Below are 26,757 nucleotides of genomic sequence, written 5' to 3' on the forward strand. Positions count from 1 at the left end.
TGAAACTTTAATAAATCTGAAAATTAATATACAACCAAAATAATCATACTTTGACATACTTTGAACATAGAATAATTAAGTAATTTGTTTAGTACGTTATTAAGCCTTAAAACATGAAAAATCAACACTTTAAACCCTAAATTTATACATACCCAAATCTGAAAATTAATATAATACTTTAAACATGTTAAAACCCATAAATTTATAATCTTTTGTAATTTATACATACTATTAAAGCCTAATAACAATAATTTTATAATTGAAATCAAATAAAACTTGAATCTTTAAATCAAAATAACAAGAATAAAGGAAGAGAAATAAGAGGAAGGAGAAGAGAGGAAGGCGAACTGCAGGGAGGGAGGGAGGCTGCTGGGCGGCGCGGCGGTGCTGGCAGCGGTGTGGTGTTTTTTTTTTTTTTTTTCTTCTCTAAATGTCGTGAAGGAGGATGAAGAGAGTGAGGGTTTTCCCTTTTTTTTTCTTTTATCACCCGTGAAAGAGGAGTAGAGAAGTTAAGGTGGGTTTTTTTTTTTTTTTTTTTTTTATAAAAGTTGGGCCTAAATTCCTAACCCAAATAGAATTAGGAGTAGGAACTTGCAATTTGGGTTTGAATAAGAGGAATTAAGTGTTTGGGCTAATCACAACTTAGTAGTTTTAGTTTGAAAATAATTAAGATCTTAATACTTTACCTCAAATAAAATTCATACTTATAAAATAAGAAAAATATAAAAGTATTTGTAAAATAAATACTAAATAAATACATTATTATTAAATTAAAAATATGGGGGATTACACACGTAGCATTTAATTTTTTCATTGCGCCATGTAGGAATATAAATTTTAGTGGTAGCCAATTAAATAAGAGATTATTAATTTATTTTAGAATTAATTAATTCAAATGCCACGTAAGCAAAATTGACGAATGATATTTTTAAGTTTAAATTAATTTAATATAAATATTATCCTTTGATATTAGAAATTTTATCCAAATATGTAACAAATCTAATATATATATATAAAGGGGAGTTTTTTTCATGAGTTTTTAGAGAGCCACGTAGGATTTAGTTTTTTCAATGCACCACGTAGGAATATAATCCCTCCGTCCCATAATTACAGGCAAATATACTATTTTGGGCGTCCCAAAATGTTCCTCCTATTACTTAAAATAACACCTAATCATTACTTACTTTTTAGCTTTTCCATACAAATTACACACATACCTAAAAAATCATTACTTATTTTTTCTCTTTTTCATACAAAGTACACACATACCCAAACAATCATTACTTACTTTTTAAATTTTCTATACAATATTATCTACTTTTTATTATCCCCATACAACATTTTTCACTTTTTATCTTTTTTCATACTATATTCCTTTACTTTTTCCATCCTCCTTAAAAACCGTACTTTTTAGAGTTATTTGTTTGTAATTATGAGACGGAGGGAGTAAATTTTAGTGGTAGCCAATTAAATAAGAGATTATTAATTTCTTTTAGAATTAATTAATTCAAATGCCATGTAAGCAAAATTGACGAATGATATTTTTAAGTTTAAATTAATTAAATATAAATATTATCTTTTGATATCAGAAATTTTATCCAAATATGTAACAAATTATCACATAAATACAAGAAAAAAAATTAAAAAAATTCAAACAAACCGTGCATCGCACGGGCTTCATCTAGTTATTTCTAAAGTAAGTTGTTATCAACAAAGTTGAACTGGACACGATTTTTTACATTGGCATTTGGTGCTCTCTTCTCTTTTTTTTTCCCCGATGGCGGGCTGGGAAAGAAGGGGGTCGTTTCCAGCGAGGGGGAAGGAAGGGTGGTTGTTTTTGGGGTGGGGCTGGGTCGGTCATCCTTTGATCGAGGAAGGGCGGCTGACTGGTTTTCGATGGGGCTGGGGGTTAGGATAGGGTGTACGGTGGGGGAAGAGGAGAGGGTAGTGGCTGATAAGGTTTTATTTTTTAATTTTTGGGTTTTTCTAAGTTATGCCCCCAAACTTCTTCGTTTTTTAAGTTGTGTCTATACTTTTTCAAACGTCTAAGCTGTGCCCTCAACCTCACTAATTTTTATTAACAATAACCTTTGAGATTAACAATAAGCTTTTTTATTATTTTATTTTATGATATTTTATTTTATTTTATTTAAGTGTTAAACCAATTAGAATGGGATATGTGTCAAATAAATAACGTCATGACACCATTGTCGATAAAATAACTTAACTTTCATTAACAGATATGACTGTCAAAGGGTATTGTTGATAAAATATCGTGAAGTGGAGGGCACAACTTATAACTTTGAAAAAGCATGGGTACATCTTAGAAATTCAATTACTTGGGGGGGATAGCTTAGAAAAACCCTAAAAAAAATTTATTTTGGACCAATCGTGTGTTGACAAGTGTCATACTTACCTGTTATAATAGGTTGTTGACTCGTTGATCGGTTGGGCCTCTTGGAAGACCACTATCAGCAGTGAGGAAAAAAAAAACCTCTCAATCTCTCTCTACCCACTTTCTCACTCCTCCCATACAATTTCTCTCATCAAATGTTTTTTTCACTACATCAATGAGGAGAAAAAAAAACCTCTCATCACTTTTTCCTCCACTATTTACTATACCCCACCATAATACACATCATCTTTTTATTTTATCTTTATTTTGAAATAATGTTTATACTACATATTTAATTTTCCAATACAATTAAAATATGTGAAAATAATTTATTTTTTAATTACATTTAAAAATAATTTAATAAAAATGTATAATTTAATAACAATTTATAAGTTTTATATTTACTTTTCAATTACGTTTAAAAATAATATAATAAAAATTTATAATTTTTATATTTATTTTTCAATTACGTTTCAATTATAACTTAATAAGATTGTTTTTTATTTGTCAATTACGTTTTAATTATAATTAATAATTTTTTTTTATTTTTCAATTACGTTTTATTTATAATTTAACATTTGAATTAGTAGCACATTTTTGTAATGAACACATTAAATAGTCACATGGGAACTTCAATAACGGTAATACAAACACATGGGATGTTAAATAACGGTACAAGTACGAACTAGATAAAAGTGGTTCTACTAAAATAAAATACAAACACGAGTATTAAAACATAAATAACGATACGGTTACAAATAACAAACTAAAAAATTATTTATTCAACCGCATTATGACGAAAGTTCTGCCATATGTGCTCCACTAAATCTTGTTTCAGAGATGAATGAATTTCTCTATCACGAAGGGAAATCCTTCTCTCCAAATACGTGTTGAAATCAATGTTGGGTGGTCGCCCGACGTTGAATTCAAATGGCTCGTTGTTAAACACCGTGGCACTTGTGCTCGGGTCTGCCCGCCTCACCGTACGTTGTGGTCGATCTTCTTCGTAGTATCGTCTCAAAACATCTGCACGTGCGTAGTTGTGTCGTTCATCCTCGACGATCATGTTGTGCATTATTATACAGGCTTTCATAATATCACAGAGAATATCTTCGTCGTATGCAAGTGCTGGTTGTCGTAGTATAGCGAACCTAGCTTGTAAAACTCCGAAAGCCCGTTCGACGTCTTTCCGAACTGCTGCTTGTTGATCAGCAAACAACTTGTCTTTTCTAACATGAGGATGTGTTATACCCTGTATAAAAGTTGGCCATCTCGGGTAAATCCCATCGGCCAAGTAGTAGCCCAACTCATATTGATGTCCATTAACCGTAAAATTTATGGGTGGTGCATGACCTTGTAAAACATCATCAAATACCGGTGAACGGTAAAGGACATTCAAATCGTTACATGACCCAGGCATTCCAAAGAACGCATGCCAAATCCATAGATCCTGATCAGCAACAGCTTCAAGAATGAGAGTTGCACTCTTGCTACGACCAGCATATTGTGCCCTCCAAGCAGTAGGACAATTCTTCCACTCCCAATGCATGCAGTCTATACTACCAATCATCCCTGGAAAACCACGCAGATCATTTTGATGAAGGATTCTCCTTAAATCTTCATCTGTAGGTTTTCGTAGATATTCACTTTCAAATTGTGAAATAACCCCTTGACAGAAATGTTGCAATGCCTGCCTAGAGGTTGTTTGGCCGAGACGTAAATATTCATCCACAGCGTCTGCGGCTACGCCATACGCTAACATTCTTATTGCAGCGGTGCATTTCTGCAACGGTGATAAACCAAGCTTCCCAGCTGCATTTCGACGTTGCTGGAAGAATTGATCCCCCTCAACCACTTTGCTCATAATGCGGAAGAACAATGACCGTTGCATACGGAATCTACGTCGGAATTGGTTGTCGTTATACACTGGATTATTCGCGAAATAATCGTTGTATAGTTGCACATGCCCTTTTTCTCTTTCCCTATCCCTTTTGGGCTCCGTTGATAGTTCAGTTTCATTATTTAGTGGAGGTTCTTGTGGTTGGTCTGGAGGAAGTAATCTATGAGGTAGGTGATTTGCTACATACTCATCAACTAAGCAATCAAATTCATGATTTTTGGAGAAATCATCAGAAGAGGAGCTTGAGGTGGAAGAAATGAAAGACATTTTTATTTTGGTTAGGTAGTTGGTGTGTTTGGGATTGTTTCCGTTTATAATAACACAGGTATATATAGAAAATGTGAAAGTCATTATTGGATGGTAGTGGTAAGTTTGCATGTGAGTTAAAGTGGAATTGAAATTGCATGTGACTCGAGGTGACAATTCAATGCATTATTTTAGCATGTGATTGTGCAGTGTTATTGATGTTTGAGAAGAGGTGACAATTCAGTGCATTACTTTAGCATGTGATTGTGCAGTGTTATTGATGTTTGAGCAGAGGTGACATGTGACGCGTGTCAGATTGTATCTTTATCAGATATCAGCTTTATCAATTTCAAATTACTAAGAAAACATGTGAATTAACTGAATATTAATAATAAATTTAACATTACATAAACATAAATTTAACATAAACTAAATAAACACTAGTACATTAAATTAACTGAATAAAACATAAAGTTAACATTAACTAAATAAAACATAAGCCAAATCTCCAAGTCACACGTGCCTTTTACCATATAGCATTGCACGTAATTCCTCCTTGTAGGCCTCTTCATCGGGAGTTAGATCAGTACCCTTTGAAAGTAGATCTTGCAGCATTTCATAGTTCAGCCTTCTCTCTTGTATGTCAACTTGTTTTTGTTGAATTTAGACTTGTTTTTGTTTCCTCCTCTCCCTTTCCATGTCAAAATCCAACTTCTTCAACCGTATTTGTGCCTCTGTTTCCCTACAGGCATTATTCTGCTTCATTTTCTCACCAATGGTTGAAGAATCAGAAGCCACTTCTTTTCCCTTATTACGCTTGGCCTTTGCCTTTTTAACACCATCGGGTCGAGGAAGACCTCCAGAACAGAAACCCGTGGATGGTGTATCACCTTCCTCTACGGTTCTACATCGCTTATCACTGCCACTACTATCATCTTCGACGGCATCACCTACAGCTAATCTTTCCTCTCTTGACAACGCCCACCTAAGTTTTGTCCTCCACTTTGGGTCATTTTTAACCATTTCCCAACCATGGTGACAATTAAAATTATGTTGAGTAGGCTTGGAGGAAGCATATAATAACTTACTGGCGTTATTAATTCGATCTGCTTCGTTGTAGCCACTTCCTGTAACCCTTCCTGCTTCGTCATAGCAGCTACTCCATTGTATTAAATCAGCTGCCATCCTTTTCCAACGACTTTCCAAACTCCTCAAAGGTCTTGGTGGTAGAATGTGAGGTTTCTCAGCCTGCGCTTCATCATATGCCGCTGAAATTTTTCTCCAAAGCACAAATGCTTTTTGGTTTGTACCAACAATTGCATCTTCACTGAATTGCAGATACAAACCAATAAGAGTTTCATCCTCCGCAACAGACCACATTCGACTCCCTTTTGTAAGTGGTTGGTTTTGATTGACAGACACTCTTGGAGGAGGTGGAGGGTATTGTGGAGTATCTGGAACACTTTCTTCCATTTCATCTTCATATTGAGAATTGCTCCCTTGATAAACAGGAGGTGAATGTGGTGGTGGAAATTGAGGAGGTGTTTGTTGTGGTGGAAATTGAGGAGGTGTTTGTTGCGGTGGATATTGAGTAGCTATTCGTTGAAGGAAGGTTTGAAATCGAGGGTTAGTGACAAAATCATCACCCAAATCAGAAAAATAATTAGAAAAATCTGGTTTGTTAGGATCCATTAGCAAAATAATAATAATAATAATAATAATAATGATAATAATAATAATAATAATGATAATAATAATAATAATAACAATAATAATAATAATAATAATAATAATAATAATAATAATACTACTTTTTTTGACAATATAATAATACGATTTTTTTCAAGGATTAATAAATTTAACAGAAATAATAATAAAGAAATTAATAATAATAATAATAATAATAATAATAATAATAATAATTATAAGAATACCAATAAAACTACTACTTTTTTTAAATTAACACTACTACTACTACTACTACTACTAGTAATAATAATAATAATTATAATAATAATAAAAATAATAATAATAATAATAATAATAATAATAATAATACTAAATAATAACTGAGGTTTTTTTTTTACGAATAATAATAATAATAAAAATGATGAAAATAACTCAAAGAAATTGGGAAAAGAAGGAAATTTGTAGTATTTATAGGTTTTTTGAAAGTATATCAAAATATATCAAAATGCATGTCTATTTATAGAGAAAAAAAAAATCTATCCGTTAGTGAATTTTGTTTTTTTTTTTTTATAATTACAACGGTTATATTTACCTTACAAAAATATAACCGTTGTAATAAAAGCAAAAAAATCTGATTGGTTGGAAGGATAAAGCCCTGTCGCATCCCCATTGGCTGGGTCTGACGCGCGTCAGGCCAGCTGCCCCCTATTTTTTTTCCCTTTTTGCCCCTCAAAACGGCGTCGTTTCGCCCTTCTTTAAGGCAAAACGACGTCGTTTTGCAAGCCAGAAGGGAAAAAAAAGGGAAAGACGCGTGTACGAGTGGGGCCCACTTGTTACTGCTCACGAGTATTTCCCCTCAACTCTTGTGCGTTTTCCATAGCTCTCAACGGTGAGGGTTTTTTCCCTCACTAACGTAATGCTCGGGTATTTTTTTTACACCCTTATTTTTACTCGTGAGGGCTTTTCTCCTCACTGCTGGGAGTGCTCGAAGAATATGCATATCAAAGGTTGAATTATCGCTTCATCCATGTTTTTTTTAAGACAAATCTCTCTGTGTTTTACTAAACACAACACTTTTTATTTTGGCAAAAAGTTACATTCTAATAATTTTTTTTACATAAAATTGATTCATAAATAAAGTCATACGACATTTACGAAGAGATTTAGATCTAATGAATACATAATAATTGAATCAAATAAAAACATTTCGTAAGCAAAGCTACGATCATTGTTGCAAATCGTACATTCTTCATACCCTCTTTCATATCGCTGTGATTTACAACCTTCATCGGCGAGGGGGTCTATCGATCTGTTGTAGCCGTGCAGGAAATTTTCGTCTGATTCGCTAGATTGTAATTGAAATATTAACCTCTTTTTCGATCCCACACAAAATTTTACCCATGAAACAACTCTATAGCAATCCATAAAATAAAAAAATCAATTCCTCCCTCAAAAGAGAGAAGAGAAACTCGGTCTTTCGAAAGAGCCAAATCCTCCTAAAGAAGAAGAAAAACCCTGTCTTTCGAGGGAGAAATATTCCTCCTAGAAGAGGAAGAATTATTATAAACCTAAAACAATAGAAAAAGCACACAAAAACAAACAATTGGGGCTTTTCACCTATAAAAATCGATGGAAACCCCTCCAAAAAGTCAACAATGGAGGCTAGGGTTTTAAAGAGAGAAGAGAGGAAAGAAAGGCTAGATTTTTATTATTATTATTATTATTATTATTATTATTATTATTATTATTATATCTCAAAACACAAAAGTCATACAACCTACAATAAATTAATGGGAAGCCGAGATACAATCTGGGCCCCCACTCCTCTAGATATAGCAAATCCTACCCTAGTGAAGATATGAGCTGCAGCACGAGCCCCAATGTCTTGCGTCGTCGAGAACCTCTGAATCCGCTTCAGTAACGCAACAGCCTCCTTCTCTAATTCCCCAAGCGAAGAAAAGGAGAAGGGAATGAAACCATATCCAATCGCCTGACATCGAGCTTCATACTTAACCCGCTTCCGATGAGCAGCATCAGCCACAACCCGCCCAGGAATAAAGTCAGATAGCCCTGACTGTGTCAAAGGAGAAGACCCTGTCAAATCAACACAGACATCGCGACCACGATCCCATGAATAAAGTAACACATCCGCAGGTCTGAGGGCCTCGTCGTTCCCTCCAGCCAACCCAATGTCAACCTCCTTTCTCGTTGAAATCCCAGAACGATAGCAAACATCAACAAGGGTATCCCGAACAACATTATGTCGATGTTTAATACCCACAATACCAGCACAAGACACCGCGTGATCACCGAAAATATCTCCAGCAAAAACCCTCGAACAAGCAGAGCACGACGTCGAGACAGAGAATAATGGAACACCCAACCGATAGGACAACACAAAACGATAAGTCTTAGCGTTCATCGTCGGACCCAACCCCGAAATAGGAACCGCCCGAAGCCAAGCTGAGGTGTGATCACCCTGCTGTGATTTCCATAATGCTGATTGTCGAGGAGTTAAAGAATAAGCAGATTCTGCAGAAGCGGTAATCTTTGTGAAATACATATCTGCCCATTTCTTCATGAGTTTAGGGGCAGCGACCTCACTAGGATTACTCAAAATGTCACTAGAATTATTATTATTATTATTATTATTATTATTATTTTATTTATTATTATTATTATTATTATTATTATTATTATTATTATTATTATTATTATTATTATTATTATTATTATTATTATTATTATTATTATTATTTATTATTATTATTATTCCTTCCCTCTTAGTACATTCTAATTATATAGTTTCTCCTTTCATTATTTCTATCCTCTCACAGTCTCACATTCATTTCTTTTCAATAAAACATTAACCTCACTACAATATATTTCTCTTACAATATTTTAATACTCTAACTATCCCACTTATATAAACACACTTTTTTTTTGGTGTAAGAGAATCGAGATAACAAGTGATGTACACGCAATTTGATCTCAAATTTGAACTTCTACGTTCAAGAATTTAACCAACTAAACTAATTGATCATCGACATTTATATATTTTTTGACATGTATATGTCATATGAAGTAAACAAACTTTATTCCCTCAAAAAAAAAAAAAGAGTAAATGTCATATGAAGTAAACAAACTTTATTCCCTCAAACAAAAAAAAAAAACAAACTTTAATCTCATATGATCATGTGATTATGGACTATGTAATATATGAATACGGAGTATATGATACCTCCCTCAAATGGACTAAGGAATCAAATACCGCCTATATTACTTACTACCCAAATAATCCAATGTACATGTCTCTAATCCATTTCCATAAATGAGAGTATATTCTCCACATCACTTTACAGTCAGCAGTCCCACCACCCAAATCAAATGAATAAAGAAACAATTAAAGCAATCTCTTCAAAATCTATTATTCTTTTTGTAAACACCCCATGAATTGTTGCTTTCTTAATTTTCATTCTACAATTTGTATGGATATTTAATTTAATTTAAACGTCTCTCTATAAAATCATTACAACTTTCGCACAAACTCCACTCCAATTCAATTAAAAGCGTGATTCTCAAAGCTGCCATCTTTCTATAGAAGATGGCTTTACAAAGAATTTTGAGGGAGAAATGCTTGCAAAAATGCAGAAATCAGTACTCTCTCTCCTCGGGATTCGCCACTCTTTCTACTTCTTCTTCTTCATCATTGGAACCTCCAAAAATCCCTGAATTTGATTACCAACCTAAGCCTTATACAGGGCAATTAGCTGATGAAGTTTTTCAGAAGCGCAAAAAATATCTGGGTCCTTCTCTTTTTCACTATTATCAAAAGCCAGTAAGAATTTAAATACCCTTTAATCTTTCCTTCATTTTTGTTTTGGTTTTATGGGTTTTAAGATTTGATTACATATTTTGAGTATTTTATTGATGTGGGTATGCAGTAGATTTTGGATTGAATTTGTTGTTGATCAAGTGTTAATCAAATTCTCCTATGTGTCGGGTATAATAGTCGTGTTGATAGTGTAATTTGAATTAGCCATATGATTATTGAATCCGGAATGAGGGAGTTTATTTAATGGAAGAAACTGTGTATGTTATTGCTTTCAGTTGCTATCAATGTCGGGCCGAGCTATGTTCATTGTTCAAAGCAATGACCCTGCTTAACTCTGTTACGAATTACTCGCAACAAAGGGGTATTATTTGTGAGACATAAAATATTCCGTTGTTGCGAGTAATATGTAACGGATGAAGTACTTCATTTTATGTTCATGTAAAATGTTGTTATATGTCATTGTTAGATTGTTATGAACGGCTTAATATTAAATTACATGACATTGTTACATAAAAATTGAAAGTTAAATAATTGAAGCCTTAATTTTGAATTACATTACTGTATATAGTTTTGCCACTGATGTTTTATGCCTCTATGTTAGTACTTAACTCTATGCTCATGGTTGTTCAGCTGAATATTGTGGAGGGAAAGATGCAGTATTTGTTTGATGAGACGGGTAGACGCTATCTTGATGCATTTGCCGGGATTGTGACTGTGTCTTGTGGCCACTGCCACCCTGATATATTGAATGCTGTAATAGAGCAAAGTAAACTTCTTCAGCATGCGACAACTATATATTTGCACCATGCCATAGCTGACTTTGCAGAGGCTTTGGCATCGAAAATGCCCGGAAATCTAAAGGTTGCTTCTCTTAACCTACATTGCCCACTTTAACCATTGCAAAGTTATGTTGCTTATTGTTTTAATTTGACATGTCTCACTAATCTGATCATCATCTCTCATTACTTGCACTCTAGGGAATTTGTTGTTTGTTGTTAATCTAGTCATAGATGTTTTTTACGAGTACTGTGGAGTATTTAACTCATAATTTTACTAGGTGATTTCAAGGCTTTCCTCAAATTGATGAACCGAATCCTATGTTTTAGTATATGACAGGGTTGTTAATTTACAATTATGCTTTCAATTCTTACAATTTATGTTAACAAAACCTTCTGCATTCATTATTAACAAGAAAAAATCAGCTGAACAAGAAAAAAAAAAATTGTTCTTGGCTCAGGAAACATATCTTAAATTTTATGAAATGTTCCTCCATAGTTGTGCATGACTTTTCACAACATTGCCTTTAACATCAACTTGATTTGACATTTCATACATCATCAATTTTTTTTATTTACTTTAATTTCTCATTTGATTTAGAAAATAGAGTTATGCTCTCCATTTCTTTGGTTAATTATTGTTTTGTAATGTTCCAAGATATATCATGATCCCCTTCACAAGTCTACATACCATCTTCCCCTTTACTGTTTTCCACTCTTAAACTCTCAAGTGAACAAGAACTTGAAAATGAGGGTATGACATCTCTGGCTCATCAATGTAAAATTTTTATGCAGGTTGTCTATTTCGTCAACTCTGGGACAGAAGCAAATGAATTGGCTACATTGATGGCAAAGCTTTATACTGGTAATCATGGCATGATTTCATTGAGAAATGCATACCATGGTGGAAGTAGTAATACCATTGGATTGACGGCTTTAAATACATGGAAATATTCAATACCACAGGTTCTTTTCTATGATAACCCTATAAGTACTCATTCTTATTATCGTAATATTATATCATGTGAGGTCTCATCAAGATTGTTGGTTCATAGTTACTTGGTTTAATACTTTAATAGTTGGCTATGATCCTCTGTTTCCTGCTATAGAGTAACTTTAGATTGCATGTGATGCATTGACAAATCTACTAAGGATTTTAAAATCCCGCTTTAGTGATTGGTACACATTTCAAAATTTTCTGCCACTCCTTGCCTTCTTTGGCCATGTATTGACTTAAGCCAAAGTCCTTATTGCTTAATTTTCTGATTTGCTTCCTGTTTATCTTGGACCTAAAGCTTATGTCTTCTAAGCTATAAAGGTTCTAACCCTATTATCTAGCTTCTAATCATGTACACTAGTCTGATTTTTCTAATGACATAAAGGGCCTGGTTTCTTGTGATATTCATAAGCATATGGAATTCTCTAGCTTAAAGTGAGAAAAGGTTTACTCTCTGGATATTAATATTAGTGAGTTCACAGAGCAAGAAGATAGAAATTCAGCAGGCATCGTATCATTATTTGCAAGAATAGACTGTAAGAGACCATGATGACCTTTAGAGAACTCCTAAAGGAATATAATTAAAAGCTACTCACAACAAAAGGTCACTATTTAATTATTTATAGTGCATGGCCATACAAGAGACTCCTGTGTGAAGAAAAGCCTCGGTTACCTTTTTCTTAATACCTGAAAGAAATTAAGAGAGAAGGTGAAAGAAAATAAAAAATTAGTGTCAAGGTAGGCCTATTAGCAAAAAAAACTAAGATAAAAATTGCACCAACTAAAACTTATGCATCACTCCTTTGTCCCTACATTTTCAACCCATTAACATTCTGCCCATAAGTAAGGACAGCTATAGCATTTACTCGCCAAGGTCTACTTCAATTCCAAAGCTTGCTGCTTCATGTTCTGTTTCTAATGGTTTGAACTTAGTAGCAAGACAGCTCTCTCTTTCGTGAATTGTTGCTTTTCTTTCCATCTCTAAATATTTCCTCACAATCAAGGTGTAAGGTTTAACCGTGTCACCTTTCTTTAGCCTCTCTCCTCATGCTGTACAACTTTGTTCTTCCATCATTTTTATAGATTGTTTCCCCTTATAGCATGGAAGTAGGTATTGCTTTATTAGTAACTTTTATGTCCATGGACATCATATGGTAGTTGATAAGGCTTGTTGGTAAGATATGTGACAGTCAAGAAGATTGAATCAATTGGATGTCTGTGCATATGCAGGGTGATATTCATCATGTGATCAATCCAGATCCCTACCGTGGTGTTTTTGGTTCAGATGCGAAAGCTTATGCAAGGGATGTTCAAGATTACATTGATTATGGCACATCTGGGAAAATAGCAGGCTTCATTGCTGAAACAATTCAGGTTTACCTTCTCTTTGTTTCGTGCTTCAAAAGCTTCTTGCTTTTAGCTACTGTAACTTAACGGTACATGTTATTTATGTTTAGGGTGTTGGAGGAGCAGTTGAATTAGCTCCTGGATATTTGAAGCTGGTGTATGATATGGTACGTAAGGCTGGAGGAGTCTGCATTGCTGATGAAGTTCAAACTGGATTTGGTAGAACAGGGAGCAAGTATTGGGGCTTTGAAACACAAGGCGTTATTCCTGATATAGTGACAATGGCCAAGGTCTTTAAGTATACTCTAGCTGTAGTACTTATGTTGATTTACAACAAGTGTAGCCAGTCTTTGTACTGCGCTGAAATTGTCAATTTATCTGACCAGTATACTTAATATAATGTTGCAGGGAATTGGCAATGGCCTACCCCTTGGAGCAGTGGTGACCACACCTGAGATTGCTAGCGTATTGGCTCAGAAAATTCAATTTAACACTTATGGAGGAAACCCGGTGTGCTCTGCAGGTGGTCTTGCAGTCCTGAGGGTAATTGATAAAGAAAAGCGTCAACAACACTGTGCTGATGTAGGGACCCATTTGATTGATCGATTGAAACTTCTGCAGCAGAAGCATGATAGTATGTGTTCCTATTATTAATTATATGAAGATATATGGTTGGTTTTTGTCTATATGACTAGCTAGTTCTTCTGTTGTTTTTTATTTTGAATGTGCTGAGGTTTGTGAGAATATCATTAGTCGTTTAAAACTTCTGTAGTCGTGGCATAACAGCCTGTAACCTCCTGGTAATCTTCTGAACAAATTTTCATTGTTAGTATTGAGTATCTATTCAGAACCTCAAATCAAACAAGGGATGTAGTAATATAGGTAATGGTTAACTTAAAAGTTTACTTTTTGGTCAAGTAGTCTAGTGATACTTTATTTGTTTTACGAACCTAGTCAAATCTTAATCCCTATTTTGTACAATTGCTCGGTATCATGTCATGCTATTCCAATAGTTGAACTGGTGATAGACTAGTGTTTTTGTTTATTTTTATCTGACGCTAGGATTATCTGTTTATATAGTCTTTGATTCATGTTGATGACTACATGGAATAATCAAATTTGGTTCATGTTAGCTGACCCCACTTATGGGATTAAGGCTTTGAATGATTGATTGATAGTCTGTGATTCATATGGCTGTAATTTTTTTTTCCTTTTACAGCAATACACAATATTTTCATTTCTCTTTGCTTGATAAGCTGAATGGAGCTTGTTGTACACCCGAGCTTCACTAACTTGACACTAATTGAAATTCTGCTTTTCAGTCATCGGAGATGTGAGGGGAAGAGGTTTGATGGTGGGAGTCGAATTGGTCACCGACAGGAAAGAGAAAACTCCTGCTAAGGCAGAAACTGGAGTTCTGTTTGAGAAAATGAGAGGTAATTGGACTCCTTCCAGTAGCTAGCTTATTATTATTTATCAGCTTCCTGCTCGCATATGTTTCTATACTGATGTTTGCCAATGTTTACCCTTTTTCTGTGAAGAGCTCGGTGTTCTTGTCGGCAAAGGTGGTCTACATGGAAATGTTTTCCGAATAAAACCTCCAATGTGCTTCAGCAAAGATGATGCAGATTTTCTTGTTGATGCTTTGGACTATTCCATGTCGAAGCTGTAGAAGGCAGCTTATAGTTCCGCCTCCCTAAGCAAGCCATGATCCAGGGGCTATTAAATTTATGTTCAACTGATGTTTGTACATCTTTACTGGGGTTATGGGTGGGAGTTGTCCGTAGCTTACGGGTTTTTTTAATTGAATCCGTGGTTTTTACTTTACCATATTGACTGATGCATCACATGTAATGGCTCAAATTTGCCTTTCTGAATACTAGATATATGTGCTTTGAAACAAGCTAATTTGATGTGATTTTTACAGTCAATCTCTTTCTCCTATTCTCACTCTGAAAGTAGTTTATTTTCTGGATTAGCAGCTAGACTTACAAAATGGGTTTATTTTACTTTGTTATACGGGTCAAGATTAAAGATTACTGTTTGATTCTGTTACTAACAGAATAACCGATTTTCTTAAACAAAAGTTGCAAGGAAAACTTTTTTTTAAAGTAAAAAAATCAAGAAATGGAGATTTGTTTCAAAATAATTTTTTTTTAAAAAAAAAAAAAAAAAAAAAATCAAGAAATGGCTTTTTTAAAAAAAAAAAAAAAAAAAAAAAAAGAGATTAAGAAATGCTATTTTCTGTTTCTTGATAACTGACTTATCCTAACTGTCATACTATTTCCTCTATATATATATATACGTTCTTATTCCTTCATTTTATTACTCACATCCTACAAAATTCTCGTCAATCTACATAAACTAGCGTACATTACTGAAACCAAAGCTCCATAAAAAATCATCAAAACACAGTTTGAATCATCCCTTTTCAAACCCAAATCAATCTTCTAGTTCTGTATTGTTGTTAGTAATGGCTTCTTCAAGTAATGATTTGGTTGTTGAGACAGATCCGAGTGGGCAATACAAAAGGTACGACACGATCATAAGAATGGGTAATAAGAGGACAGTTTACAAGGGCTTAGATGGTGCTAATCTTAAGGAAATTGCTTGGAGTAAGGTAGAAGTAACAGGCGAAATGAGAGATGACAAGAACTTGCTCCAGCGTTTGTGTGCCGAACCTCAACTGTTGAACTCATTGAGGCATGATAATGTAGTGAGTTGCTTCAATGTTTGGATTGGCGATGAAAAGATTAACATGATTGCTGAGTCTTTTCCTTTGGGGAATATTGGAGAGTATGTCAGGAAACATGATGTTACTGATATAAACGCGATCAAGAATTGGTGTACTCAGATTCTTAAAGGGTTGGACCATCTTCACAGACATGATCCCAAGATCATTCATCGCGATATTGACTGTGATAAAATATTCTTTGATGGAAGCTTCGACAGGGTGAAGATTGGAGAATTGGGTTTCGGGTGGATTTTTGAGGAGGGGAATGAAACGCCGACTTTTTGTAGCAAACCTCAGTTCATGGCACCAGAAGTTCTTAAAGAAAATCATCATAATGAGCTGGTTGATATTCACTCTTTTGGGATGTGTGTGCTTCAGATGGTTACTCGGGAAACACCATACAGCGAATGCAGATCCAATCAACACATTCTTGGAAGGGTTGGGAGACGTATAATGCCTGACGCACTAAGCAAAGTGACAGACTCTGAGGTTAAGAGATTCATTGAGAAGTGTCTGAGGCCTGCATCTGACAGACCCACAGCAAATGAACTCTTGAATGACTCCTTTCTTCAACCGAGTGTTTCTAGCTCTGTAGCAGCAAGTAGTAGTCTGAGTATGAATGAACCTAGGCCTTTTAGAATCAAAGGGAAATCTTTGGAGACTGGTCCTTTTAAGATGACTTTGTTTATTGCTGGTGAAGAGCCGATTAAATTTGATTTCCCGGTCAATGATACAACTCAGGAAGTCATGGAGAAAGAAGGGTTGTCAGCAAGAATGTCTGATGCAGAATTGTCACTGGTTTCTGAGCTTCTGGGAAAACTGAAAACAGAACTGAGTTCTTCAGATGGTTCCGAGATGAAATTACTTCAGATAACAAGTGAGGAGCGCGAGGTCAGGATAAGTTTTCAAGAGACTGATGAGCAGTAGCCTGAAGTTTCGGATATGCAAATTGATTGAGTTGAGAGTAAAAGTCTAGCATGTCTTTGAAGAGCAAATCAGTGTCGTAGTCGTAGATAGTATAATTCTTTACACATACTTCTCTGTTAGATGTAGCCAGTAGTATAGATTTTTCTGGACATTTTTTAAGTCTAATTCTTTGCTTGTAAGTTGTTTTGAGAACATTTAATAAAAGAACTTTTAAATGTGTTTGTTTAACATAGTGACTGATATATGTGCTTTGAAACTAGTTAGTTTGATGTGATTTTTTCAGTCAAAATCTCTCCTCATATGACTGATTGTAGTTTATTTTTTGGATTAGCAATTAGCACACCATGATGCTGTCAATGCGTTCTTTATATACTATTTCTTAAGGGTAATGGGTATTTCCTGTTGACACGAGGCAATTCGTGCTAGCAAGATTTGAGGAGGTGTGGAGTGTTGTTGCGACGATGTTGTTTGCAATGCTACCTCACAGCCCCCATGTAGAGAAGCATATATCAAATGGATTGCTCGCTCGCTCTGATGGCAGGTTTGCCCTTTGACTCTGATTGAGCTGCTAAAGGGCTCTCCTGGACCAGCCAGAATTATACAGGATGGAAGAATGTGCTATGGCTTCTTCCTTAAGTCGGGGTCTTGACCGTCTTGTTTTTCTTTCAAAGCCGAAGTTAAAGCTGTAGAGTATAGCTTAGAGCTTGCACTAAGGATGGGGGTATCAGAATTATATGTTGAAATGAATGAAAGATTGTAGCACATTTTATAGGAATGTGATAGAGGATCCAATAAGTCAAATTGAAGTTCAACATATTCATAAGTTGTTTTTTCATGCAAACATTAGGTCATAAGTTGTAGGTGTGGTGTTGCTATGTTTTTTTAATTTAGAATGTGATTAGTGGAATGTTTATATTTTTTTTTTAGTCATATGGAGTAATATTTTCCAAATTAGGTTGGAAGATTTCAGACTTTGATTTTAGTCGATATTCTTTACTTCTCATTATTAGTCAAGTTAGTTTAAATTAACAACATTCATAACTCGACTAACCTAAACTAAATCTTGTTTAGTATTGTTTATTTGTGTAACATTATTGGGGTTTTTTAAAAAATTATTTTAATGAACAAAGCTGATTTGTTATATAACTTAACCACTTAATCACTTATGTATAACAATTAGCGAATCAGTGTTCCTCTTATAAGGTATATTGCAAAATCGGCTTACTTTACTTTGTTACACTAATTATTACATAATGGGCTTATATTACTTTTTTTTTTTTACCTTAGTCAAGAATCAAGATTAATGTTTAAAAAAAAAAAAAAAAAAATCAAGATTAAGTATTTTTTATCGTGACTTCTAGTCTATTCTGTTACTAACAGAATACTCCGTAACAGATTTTCTTACACAAAAGTGGGCAAAGAATTTTTATACAATTTTTTAAAGTAAAAATCAAGAAATGGCTTTTTTTTTTTTTTTTTATAGTTTTTTTAAAAAAAAAAAAAAAAATCAAGAAATGCTATTTTCTGTTTCTTGATAACTAACTTATCCTAACTGCCATACTATTTCCTCTATATAAGTATTCTTATTCCTTCATTTTATGACTGTCACATCCCACAAAACTCTCACTACATACATAAACTAGCGTACATTTCTGAATCCAAAACTCCATTAAGAAAAATCATCAAAACTCAGTTTGAATCATCCCTATTCAAACCCAAATCAATTTTCTTGTTCTGCATTATTATTGTTAGTAATGGCTTCTTCAAGTAAAGATGCACCCCTCGAAAGTGATCCGAGTGGTCGATACAAAAGGTACGAAACGATCATAAGCGAAAGTGCTACAAAGAAAGTTTACATGGGTATTGATGGTGTTACTGGTAAGGTAATTGCTTGGAGTAAGGTAGAAATAACACCGAAAATGTTAAGGAACAAGGACTTGCTCGAGCGCTTGTGTGCAGAACCTCAGCTGTTGAAGTCATTGAGGCATCAGAATATAGTGAGTTGCTTTCATTCTTGGATTGATGATAAAAAGGAATACATTAACATGATTACTGAGGATTTTCCTTCAGGTAATATGGCAGACTATGTCAGGAAACATGAGAAAATTGATATAAGGGCGATCAAGAATTGGTGTACACAGATTCTTGAAGGGTTGGATCATCTTCACAGGCATGATCCCAAGATCATTCATCGCGATCTTAACTGTGAAAACATATTTGTTGATGGAAGCTCGAGTATAGTGAAGATTGGAGAATTGGGTCTCGCGCTGATTGTTGAGCAGGGGAATACAGTACAGAGTTTTTCTTGCAGACCTGAGTTCATGGCACCAGAACTTCTTGAAGGGTATCAATATAATGAGCTGATTGACATTTACGCGTTTGGGATGTGTGTACTTCAGATGGTTAGTCGGGAAACACCATACCACGAATTAAGTAACAAGTATCATATTCGTGCAAAGGTTAGGTCTGGTGAAAAGCCTGACGCACTGATGAAAATGACTGACTGAGATTAAGACATTCATTGAGAAGTGTCTGAGTCCTGTTTCTGACAGACCCACTGCAACTGAACTCTTGAATGACGAGTTTCTTCAACCGAGGCCAGATACATTACAAGTACAACCTAGGCCTGATACATTACAAGTACAACCTAGGCCTTTTACGTTAAGAGGGAAATCTTTGGGCACTGGTCCTTTTGAGATGGCGTTGATTATTGCTGGTAAAAAGCCGATTAAATTTGAGTTCCCGGTCAATGATACAACTCAGGAAGTCATGAAGAAAGAAGGCTTGTCAGTAAGTATGTCTGATGCAGAATTGTCACTGGTTTCTGAGCTTCTGGAAAAACTGAAAACAGAACTGAGTTCTTCGAGTTCTTCAGATGGTCCCCCGAAAAAACTACTGCAGATAACAAGTGAGGAGCGCGAGGTCAGCCCAGTTTTTCAAGTGACCACTGAGCAGCTGTCTGTAGTTAGGGGTATGCAAACTGATTGAGTTGAGAGTAAAAGTCTAGCATGTCTTTGAATAGCAAATAGTGTCATAGTCGTAGATCTTTCTTTTCGCATACAATTTCTTTTTTAGATGTAGCCAGTAGACAGTAGTATAGATATTTCTGGACACATTTTAAGTGTAATCCTTTGCTTGTAAGTTGTTTTGATGACAATTAATAAAAGAACTCTTAAGTTTGTTTGGTTGATTTATTTCTTCACTCAAAAACTTGTAGTTCCATGTTCTACTATGTTGGTGATACTTGTAATTTACTATTATTGCATGTCGCTGAGCATATACGTAGTATTACAGTTTACAACTCCGTAGTAGACTGACTCTCGTATATCCAACTGCATCATCATACTTGCATAAACAAAGTCTGAAGTGACTAATATGGTACACACATAAGGATGAGTGTTTACTGTAGAACCTGAGACCAGCTTCAGAGTCAGAGAAGGGGACCGAGGCGGCTAAAGAGGAGCAGGTTCTGTTTGTAAGCCCCTTACAATAATTGATGACTTAGAAAGCTTAGTTTTGGGGTAGTTATTGAAGAAAAACAACATGATGTTGACAGTGGAATTGAGCTCTTTGAGAATGTATCTTTACAAAGATCAATTTACGTTCAGTAGATTGGATATCACCGTTGTAGAGACTGGAAAGAGTTAATGCACATCTGAGTTATCCAATCAGTCTGATTGTCATACCATACCTTTTTGTGATAATTAACTAACTCATATATTGAGATTGTTCTTGTTCAATTAATTGGTAATAGTTATCCAATCTGTTGATAGCAGTACATCAGAAAGGCGCAGTTTAGGGTTTACTCATCATATTACAAATATCAACATTTAGCTGACTGCTTGGTAGGTGGCCAAAAATGGTTAAGTTGATAACTGATGAATTTATTCATGTTTTCATGCTAGTATAATTGTTGTATAAGTTCATGTTAATGCTACTATCCTCGAGTATATATTTTTTTCTGATACTAGTATATCTTTATTAAGCATCTAGATTTTATAGGCAAAACATCGTAGCATAAAATCGAATATCATACGGAGTAACAAAATGCTAAAAATTGGTCTTTACAGTCTAACTATCAAGTTTAGGGGAAGTCCAACTTGAATGCCTGATAAATAACCAGACAACTCTCAACATATACAACTACTATGAAGAAACTATCAAGATTCCATTTGTAACTAAAACCACAATAGTCCTATAAACCAAGTTCAATTTGAGTCAACTACAGCATAACCTCAAGACCAAAACAGTTATGAAATTATGAAAACTCAAACTATACACATACCTTGAGCCGCGATTTCACTTCTCCTGGTGAGGTTAGTATGTCAACAACCTTTTACCTTTTTTTTCCCGACTAAGCTCAGAGCTGTGTAGGTATAAAATAAAAGGAACATAACAGACAGAGAGTAAACTTCTCCATTTGAAAATATAGAACCAAATAAGCTGACTCCACCTCACTAGGCAGAAAATAAAATGCAATTGCCCCTGTTATATAGCTGTCAATGATGAAAAGGCCTCTTAAATCCACACATTCCCTCTTTGCATTAAAAACGAAAATCCTGAACGTTTACATACGAGATAATCTAAAGCCATGGACCTTAACACATGGTCATTCATAGCTGTTATAATAAATAATACTGAGTAAAGGAAAGAGACAGCATAATCAAATAGAGGCAAATTACAATGTCCTGAAAGGAGTAAATTCTCGATATGAGCTCAACACGCTAAAGCGAGGTTATACAGGATTCTATGTTACATCTGAGAGTTGATGAATCTTATTCCTCTGACATTATTAAGTATTGAAACCAACTTCACCTAATAACCCTTCTTGCAGGAACTCATCATTCTTCCTAATGCTAGAGAGTTAATGCATCAAAAGCCGATGTCCTGAGAGAAATAATCCCACCACTATAGCTGTACAAGATACTTCACTTATTCAGTCTTCACTGGTGCATCTGCAAGTTCATGAATTTCTTTTTTGCTCTTGACCGAACACCTTTTCTTTGTATCAAAATCAACACTATCCAAGTCTTCAGAAATCCCCATGTAGCCATAGAGCAGCCCATCCTCTACCTTCTCAACCAGATTATCTCCTTGTGCCAACTCATCAACTGGCTCAATTCCAGAAATTGCTTGTTCAAAATCAACTCTTCCATGCTTCCTCCCAAGAAATATTTTATGAAGCCTCTCTGCCTCTTGAAGTCCAGAAAAAGTGCCCAAGAATTTCACCAAGATTACACTGTGATCACCAGGATTTCCTAGACAGATTTTCATCTTGCCTAGATGGAAACCCTTGACTGCATGAGTGCATGACCAAAGTGAGAGGTTAGCAAAAAAAATTAACAAAAAAACACCAATAATAAAAAAAATAAAAACCCCTTAAGAATTCTGAAGTGCACCTACATAAATTATTATACATCCAAATATCACTATTAAAATATTAGATCTTCTAAAAGTATGAAAATCTATTGCCTTGAGAAAAGACCTAACTACCTTTCTGTGTATTACTCTTTGAAAAAATGAAAAAGAAAGAAAGAAAGAAAGAAAGATAAGGAAAAATAAGAAGACTGTTAATAAGGTGAATGTGGACATTTCACATTTCCAACTGCATATGGCAATGAATTAAATTAGTAGTAGTTTTCCAGTGATTAAATCACAAACCTCTTAGAAACTCTCCAAGTGCATCAATGTTAATGAGCTTCCATTTGTTGTGATCATTATTTGACAATGAAATGTTGTGAACAATAACAATGGGGGGCCACAGTATAAGGTCCTCCTTCTGAGCCAATGCATCAGGTTTGGGAAGTAACTCTAGAACCCAGGTGCCTGAATTAGGGTCTGACATGGTGTTCCATCCCATGAGAAAACAAATAGCTCTGTGAAGACCCAAGTGTTGCGGCCTCAACCCAACCTTGTAAGACATATAAGCATGAGTCGCCAAAGCCTTTGTATTTAGGAATTCTTTTGATGCACTGCAAGAAAAAAAGTTTGGTTGCCACATCATGCATCGATAAATAATTTACAAGGGTTCTCCCGATCATTGCGTGAGGAAATGGTAGGGGACAAAATTTCTCCGAACGAATTTACCTACAAATGATATACCATCTACAATACTAAAGCATTCTACAGCATATGTCACCGAAAAAAAATTTACCAAATGAATTTACCTACAAAATGGCCTCCTAGTAAGGATTTGATAATTTGACCTCATGACTTGAAGGTTATGTAATCAAATCCCACTAGGGGCTCTTTGGGAGTTAGGGTTCCCTTATCCTCCTCCCTCACTCCCAATGAGTCTGATCTACAAAGCTAGACTAAATTGGGCTACAAGAGGTGCCGGTTCATTAGGGTCCTTCTTACCCTTTAAAAAAAATTCTACATGGACATTTTACCATATGCAAAGGGGGGAATATTTAGTGAGACAAAAGCAAGTTCCCACAAAGAATCCTTCTGTCCCTACCAAAAAACAAATGCAAGCAGCAGTTATTACCACCACACTACCCATACAGATGTACCCAATACATGTGTCATCTCCAAAAATCACACCCTATCAAATCATAGAAAGCCTTAAGAATCAAACCGAAAAGTCTCTCCAACAAAATCATCCCATCATCCAAGTAACACAAAGAAGACTGGTGGCAGGTCTCTAGCTAAAGTATACACCTCAAAAAAAAAAAAAAACGAAAATTACCCAACCATAACCATTTGGTCAAACATGGGACAGGATCACAGGAGTAGTTATAACCATAGCTATACATCATTTAGCAAAGTAAATACCCACATGGCATTGATGAAGAATAAGAATAACAAGATTGTAAATATTTATCTAGTTCGTGAAAGAAAGGACAGACCTTCGGCGGCAAACAACGCAGAACAAACTACCAGCTTTTCCTTCCTCCTTGTAAAGCTTTCGAGCAGTTGGATTCTCATTAAATCTCTTGGAGAAGTCTAAGAAAGCTGCTTGTATCCTCTGCTTAAAACTATCAGAATCCTCTGAAGGATCAGACTTCCAAGGAGTTCCGGAATATTCTATTATGTCAGCAGTCTGTGCATGCATTGCTACATTATTGCCCTTATCATTTCTTTGCCTGAGATTTTGCTGCTTGTAGTGAGTATTTCTTGGATGTGAATGGGAGATATGGTTGTAGCCTTTAGAGGATTCAGATTTTGTATATCCTTTGAAATGTCTATTTCCCATTTTATATGGTTTTCCAGAATGCTCTTGAATACTTTCTGATTTATCTTGATATGAAGTCCAATCATCATTAATAGAGTCTTTATGAAAGTAGGTACCATCAGGCATTTGCTCTACTTCTGCATAGTAGTGGCTGCGCTCATATCCAGAAGGTCTTTTCAGATGAATGATATCGCCTTTCCTACTGGTCCACTCGACCTGGTGATCATGATAATCATTCTCATTTCTGGAATCCATCCTGCTAACATTATCATTACTATATTTACGCTTCAGCACTCTGTCATTATCTACAAGTTCATCAGCCTTTATTCTTTCATATCCTCCTGTACCTCTTTGCAATTCCACATTTATATATTCAGAAGAATTCTTTAACATGGTTCTATCAGAACCAATCTGTGCATACCTTTCATAGCCATAATCCAAATGAGGATCCTCAAATTCATGCTCGTGTAAGCCACCAAGATCTGATATATGACGATGGTTTGAAGCTTTTCTAGTTGGTTCAACGTGAGAATTCCCACTATCCAAATACTCCCCAGCTTGTATTAGTCCATTTGATGATCTTCTTGTGCCCACATAATCTAGTACCGTCTCTTTTTGAATAACATCAAAGTCTCGACCTCCAACATTCTTAATGATTCTTCGAGAAGAGTGAGAACCTTCACCTTTTGGTATACTTTCTACAAGTGAGTCCATCCTATCAGGTCTTAGTACATCTCTACGATCATGTACTTCACGAGTGTATTGTGCCTTAGTATACAAATTTTCTTGGGAAGCATAGCCAATTTCATCATCCCCTCTAACCCTGATTTCAGGATATTCATAGTCTTTACGCTCAGGCCTGGATGATTTGTATGCATCACATGCATAACATTTTGGATCCCTACATACTGGTTCGTAACCTCTTCTAGAGTCTGACATAATACGTTGACCATAATCATCAATAACAAGAGGTTCTAAATCTTTTCCGTAGCGTTTTGGATACCCATCAGGTGGCAAAGTGTGAACATCATGAACCTTGGATAGATACTCTCCCCTAGTCATAATACTTGAGGAGGTGCTTGGAATATTCTTTAGTAAGTCTTCACTTCCAAAATCCTTGATTTGAGATAGCGGAGAATCTATATAAGGACTCTCTCTAGAATAATATGCATATTGTTCTCCATCCTTGTAATAAATGTCCTTAGCTATCTTTTCATGAGATATTGCGTTTTGATACTGAGCATTCTCATTCTTAACTCTGTGCATATCAGTTGTCGAGTAGTTCCCACTAGGTTCAGCATATCTTGATACAAAAACATAATTAGGACGCAACCCAACATCTCTGTCCATGGCTTCCTCTTCCTCTTCCTCGAAAGGAAGCGTTTCAGCCATAGAATGATGCCCACTTGAGCACAATCTTCTTGCACTATATTCCTTCTGCTTAACAACATCCATATGATCATCATAATTGTAAACATTTCTGGGTCTTGTATTCAAATTACTACATTCCACATATTCAGGATATTCCGATTTTCCATGGATTCTCATAGCTGTCGGACTTGTTCCGAAAGCCCTTTCATCTAGATGTAACCTCTTTTGTGGGTGTTGGACCGGAGGTGATCTAGACAACATTTGACCACCAACACCACCACCACCACCACCACCACTACCACTACCAACGCGAACACGATCAATGTGCTGCTCGTACTCTCTCCTTTCAAGTGAGCTGCTCCTTCGATCTTGATTCATACTCTGCCGATTTCTCTCCACCATCTCTTGAGGACTCAAGCTCCGCCTCGAGCGTACAGGACCACCACGGCGTGGTGCAAAATAAGCTTCCTGCTCCGACTCATCCCGACGATCTCTCGTCGGAACAACTGAGGGTTTCAACCTCGTATCTTCATGTCTTCTAGACATATTCAAATTCAGCTTAGCAACAACAGTACTACCTTATAGCAAATTCGGGTTCCAAACCCTAGTAAATCACCAAATTATAGAACTTTTCAAGTATAATCAACTACTAATTGCATCAACAACCACCAAAAATCCCAATATCTTAAAGCTAGTTCAGCATAAACCCAAACCCTAAAATGCAAAAATGAATAGTATACCTGAACCAAAACACATCCAAATTCAGCAAAAATGCCAGATTTAGTTCAAAATTTGAATAATTGAGAGCAAAAGTAGCATAAAATTTTCAATCAAACCTTGTCGATTGGAGAATTTCTTCAGAACCAAACCTTTGAGGATCGATCTCAATCAATAAGCATTCCAAAGTTGGATGATAATAGTACGGTAACTTAGAAAGAGGAAAGTGTATTTGCAACGAAAAATTGAAGCTTTGAGCATCCAAAAATGTGAGAAAGTAGAATGAAACTTCGTAATATCGATTATATAATTGAGAGCATACTTGAGAAGTTGGAAGTATCACTTTTTAAGCAAGTTTAATACTCTTTCTCACCCACCCAACTTTTACTTAATCCTTGACTTTGTAGCACCACCACAAGATTTTTATGTGATAATGTGAGAGCACTATAACATTCTACTCCTATCTAATTAACATTTTCCATTTCAAAATATATTTTAAAATTATTAGAATCACCTAAATTACTTATCTTACAAGTAAAATAACATAATCACTTTTTATACAAGACTTAAGGCATGTTCTCATTGACTGAACTCAGCTGAACTGAACTGAACTGAACTGAACTGAATTGAAATGAATATTTTATAA

General features: G+C 35.3%; 6 protein-coding genes across 7 annotated transcripts; 3 read left to right on the plus strand and 3 right to left on the minus strand.

Moving 5' to 3' along the window:
* Window positions 1-2,958: 2,958 nt before the first annotated feature.
* LOC110735361 (protein ALP1-like) lies at window positions 2,959-4,756 on the minus strand. Its single transcript, XM_021915536.1, has one exon. The coding sequence runs from the start codon at window positions 4,671-4,673 to the stop codon at window positions 3,174-3,176; it is 1,500 nt and encodes a 499-aa protein (XP_021771228.1). The 5' UTR covers window positions 4,674-4,756; the 3' UTR covers window positions 2,959-3,173.
* Window positions 4,757-5,204: 448 nt separating this feature from the next.
* LOC110735440 (glutathione S-transferase T3-like) lies at window positions 5,205-6,233 on the minus strand. Its single transcript, XM_021915632.1, has one exon. The coding sequence runs from the start codon at window positions 6,231-6,233 to the stop codon at window positions 5,205-5,207; it is 1,029 nt and encodes a 342-aa protein (XP_021771324.1).
* Window positions 6,234-9,534: 3,301 nt separating this feature from the next.
* On the plus strand, window positions 9,535-15,163 carry LOC110735393 (alanine--glyoxylate aminotransferase 2 homolog 1, mitochondrial-like). The gene is made up of 8 exons (XM_021915579.1): window positions 9,535-10,068; window positions 10,696-10,926; window positions 11,637-11,807; window positions 13,069-13,212; window positions 13,296-13,475; window positions 13,594-13,819; window positions 14,508-14,621; window positions 14,727-15,163. Exons 1-8 carry the CDS (start codon window positions 9,835-9,837, stop codon window positions 14,855-14,857), a joined length of 1,431 nt encoding a protein of 476 aa, XP_021771271.1. The 5' UTR covers window positions 9,535-9,834; the 3' UTR covers window positions 14,858-15,163.
* Window positions 15,164-15,658: 495 nt separating this feature from the next.
* Window positions 15,659-16,846, plus strand: LOC110735441 (probable serine/threonine-protein kinase WNK11). The gene has a single exon (XM_021915633.1). It carries the CDS (start codon window positions 15,659-15,661, stop codon window positions 16,844-16,846), a length of 1,188 nt encoding a protein of 395 aa, XP_021771325.1.
* A 1,754-nt stretch (window positions 16,847-18,600) lies between these two features.
* LOC110735442 (serine/threonine-protein kinase WNK8-like) lies at window positions 18,601-19,834 on the plus strand. Its single transcript, XM_021915634.1, has 2 exons — window positions 18,601-19,248; window positions 19,361-19,834. The coding sequence occupies exons 1-2, from the start codon at window positions 18,601-18,603 to the stop codon at window positions 19,832-19,834; spliced, it is 1,122 nt and encodes a 373-aa protein (XP_021771326.1).
* A 1,524-nt stretch (window positions 19,835-21,358) lies between these two features.
* On the minus strand, window positions 21,359-26,503 carry LOC110735394. 2 transcript variants are annotated; one of them, XM_021915581.1, is made up of 4 exons: window positions 26,231-26,503; window positions 23,698-26,134; window positions 22,508-22,818; window positions 21,359-22,143 (listed from the first exon to the last, which is right to left on the minus strand). In XM_021915581.1, exons 2-4 carry the CDS (start codon window positions 25,938-25,940, stop codon window positions 21,779-21,781), a joined length of 2,919 nt encoding a protein of 972 aa, XP_021771273.1. In that variant the 5' UTR covers window positions 25,941-26,134; window positions 26,231-26,503; the 3' UTR covers window positions 21,359-21,778. The 2 variants fall into 2 exon arrangements, with proteins under 2 accessions (XP_021771273.1, XP_021771272.1); XM_021915580.1 differs by having other exon boundaries at window positions 23,698-26,503.
* Between the last annotated feature and the right edge of the window lie 254 nt (window positions 26,504-26,757).

Source organism: Chenopodium quinoa, unplaced genomic scaffold, assembly GCF_001683475.1.
Source record: "Chenopodium quinoa cultivar QQ74 unplaced genomic scaffold, ASM168347v1, whole genome shotgun sequence".
In the NCBI taxonomy this organism is placed as follows: Eukaryota; Viridiplantae; Streptophyta; class Magnoliopsida; order Caryophyllales; family Amaranthaceae; genus Chenopodium; species Chenopodium quinoa.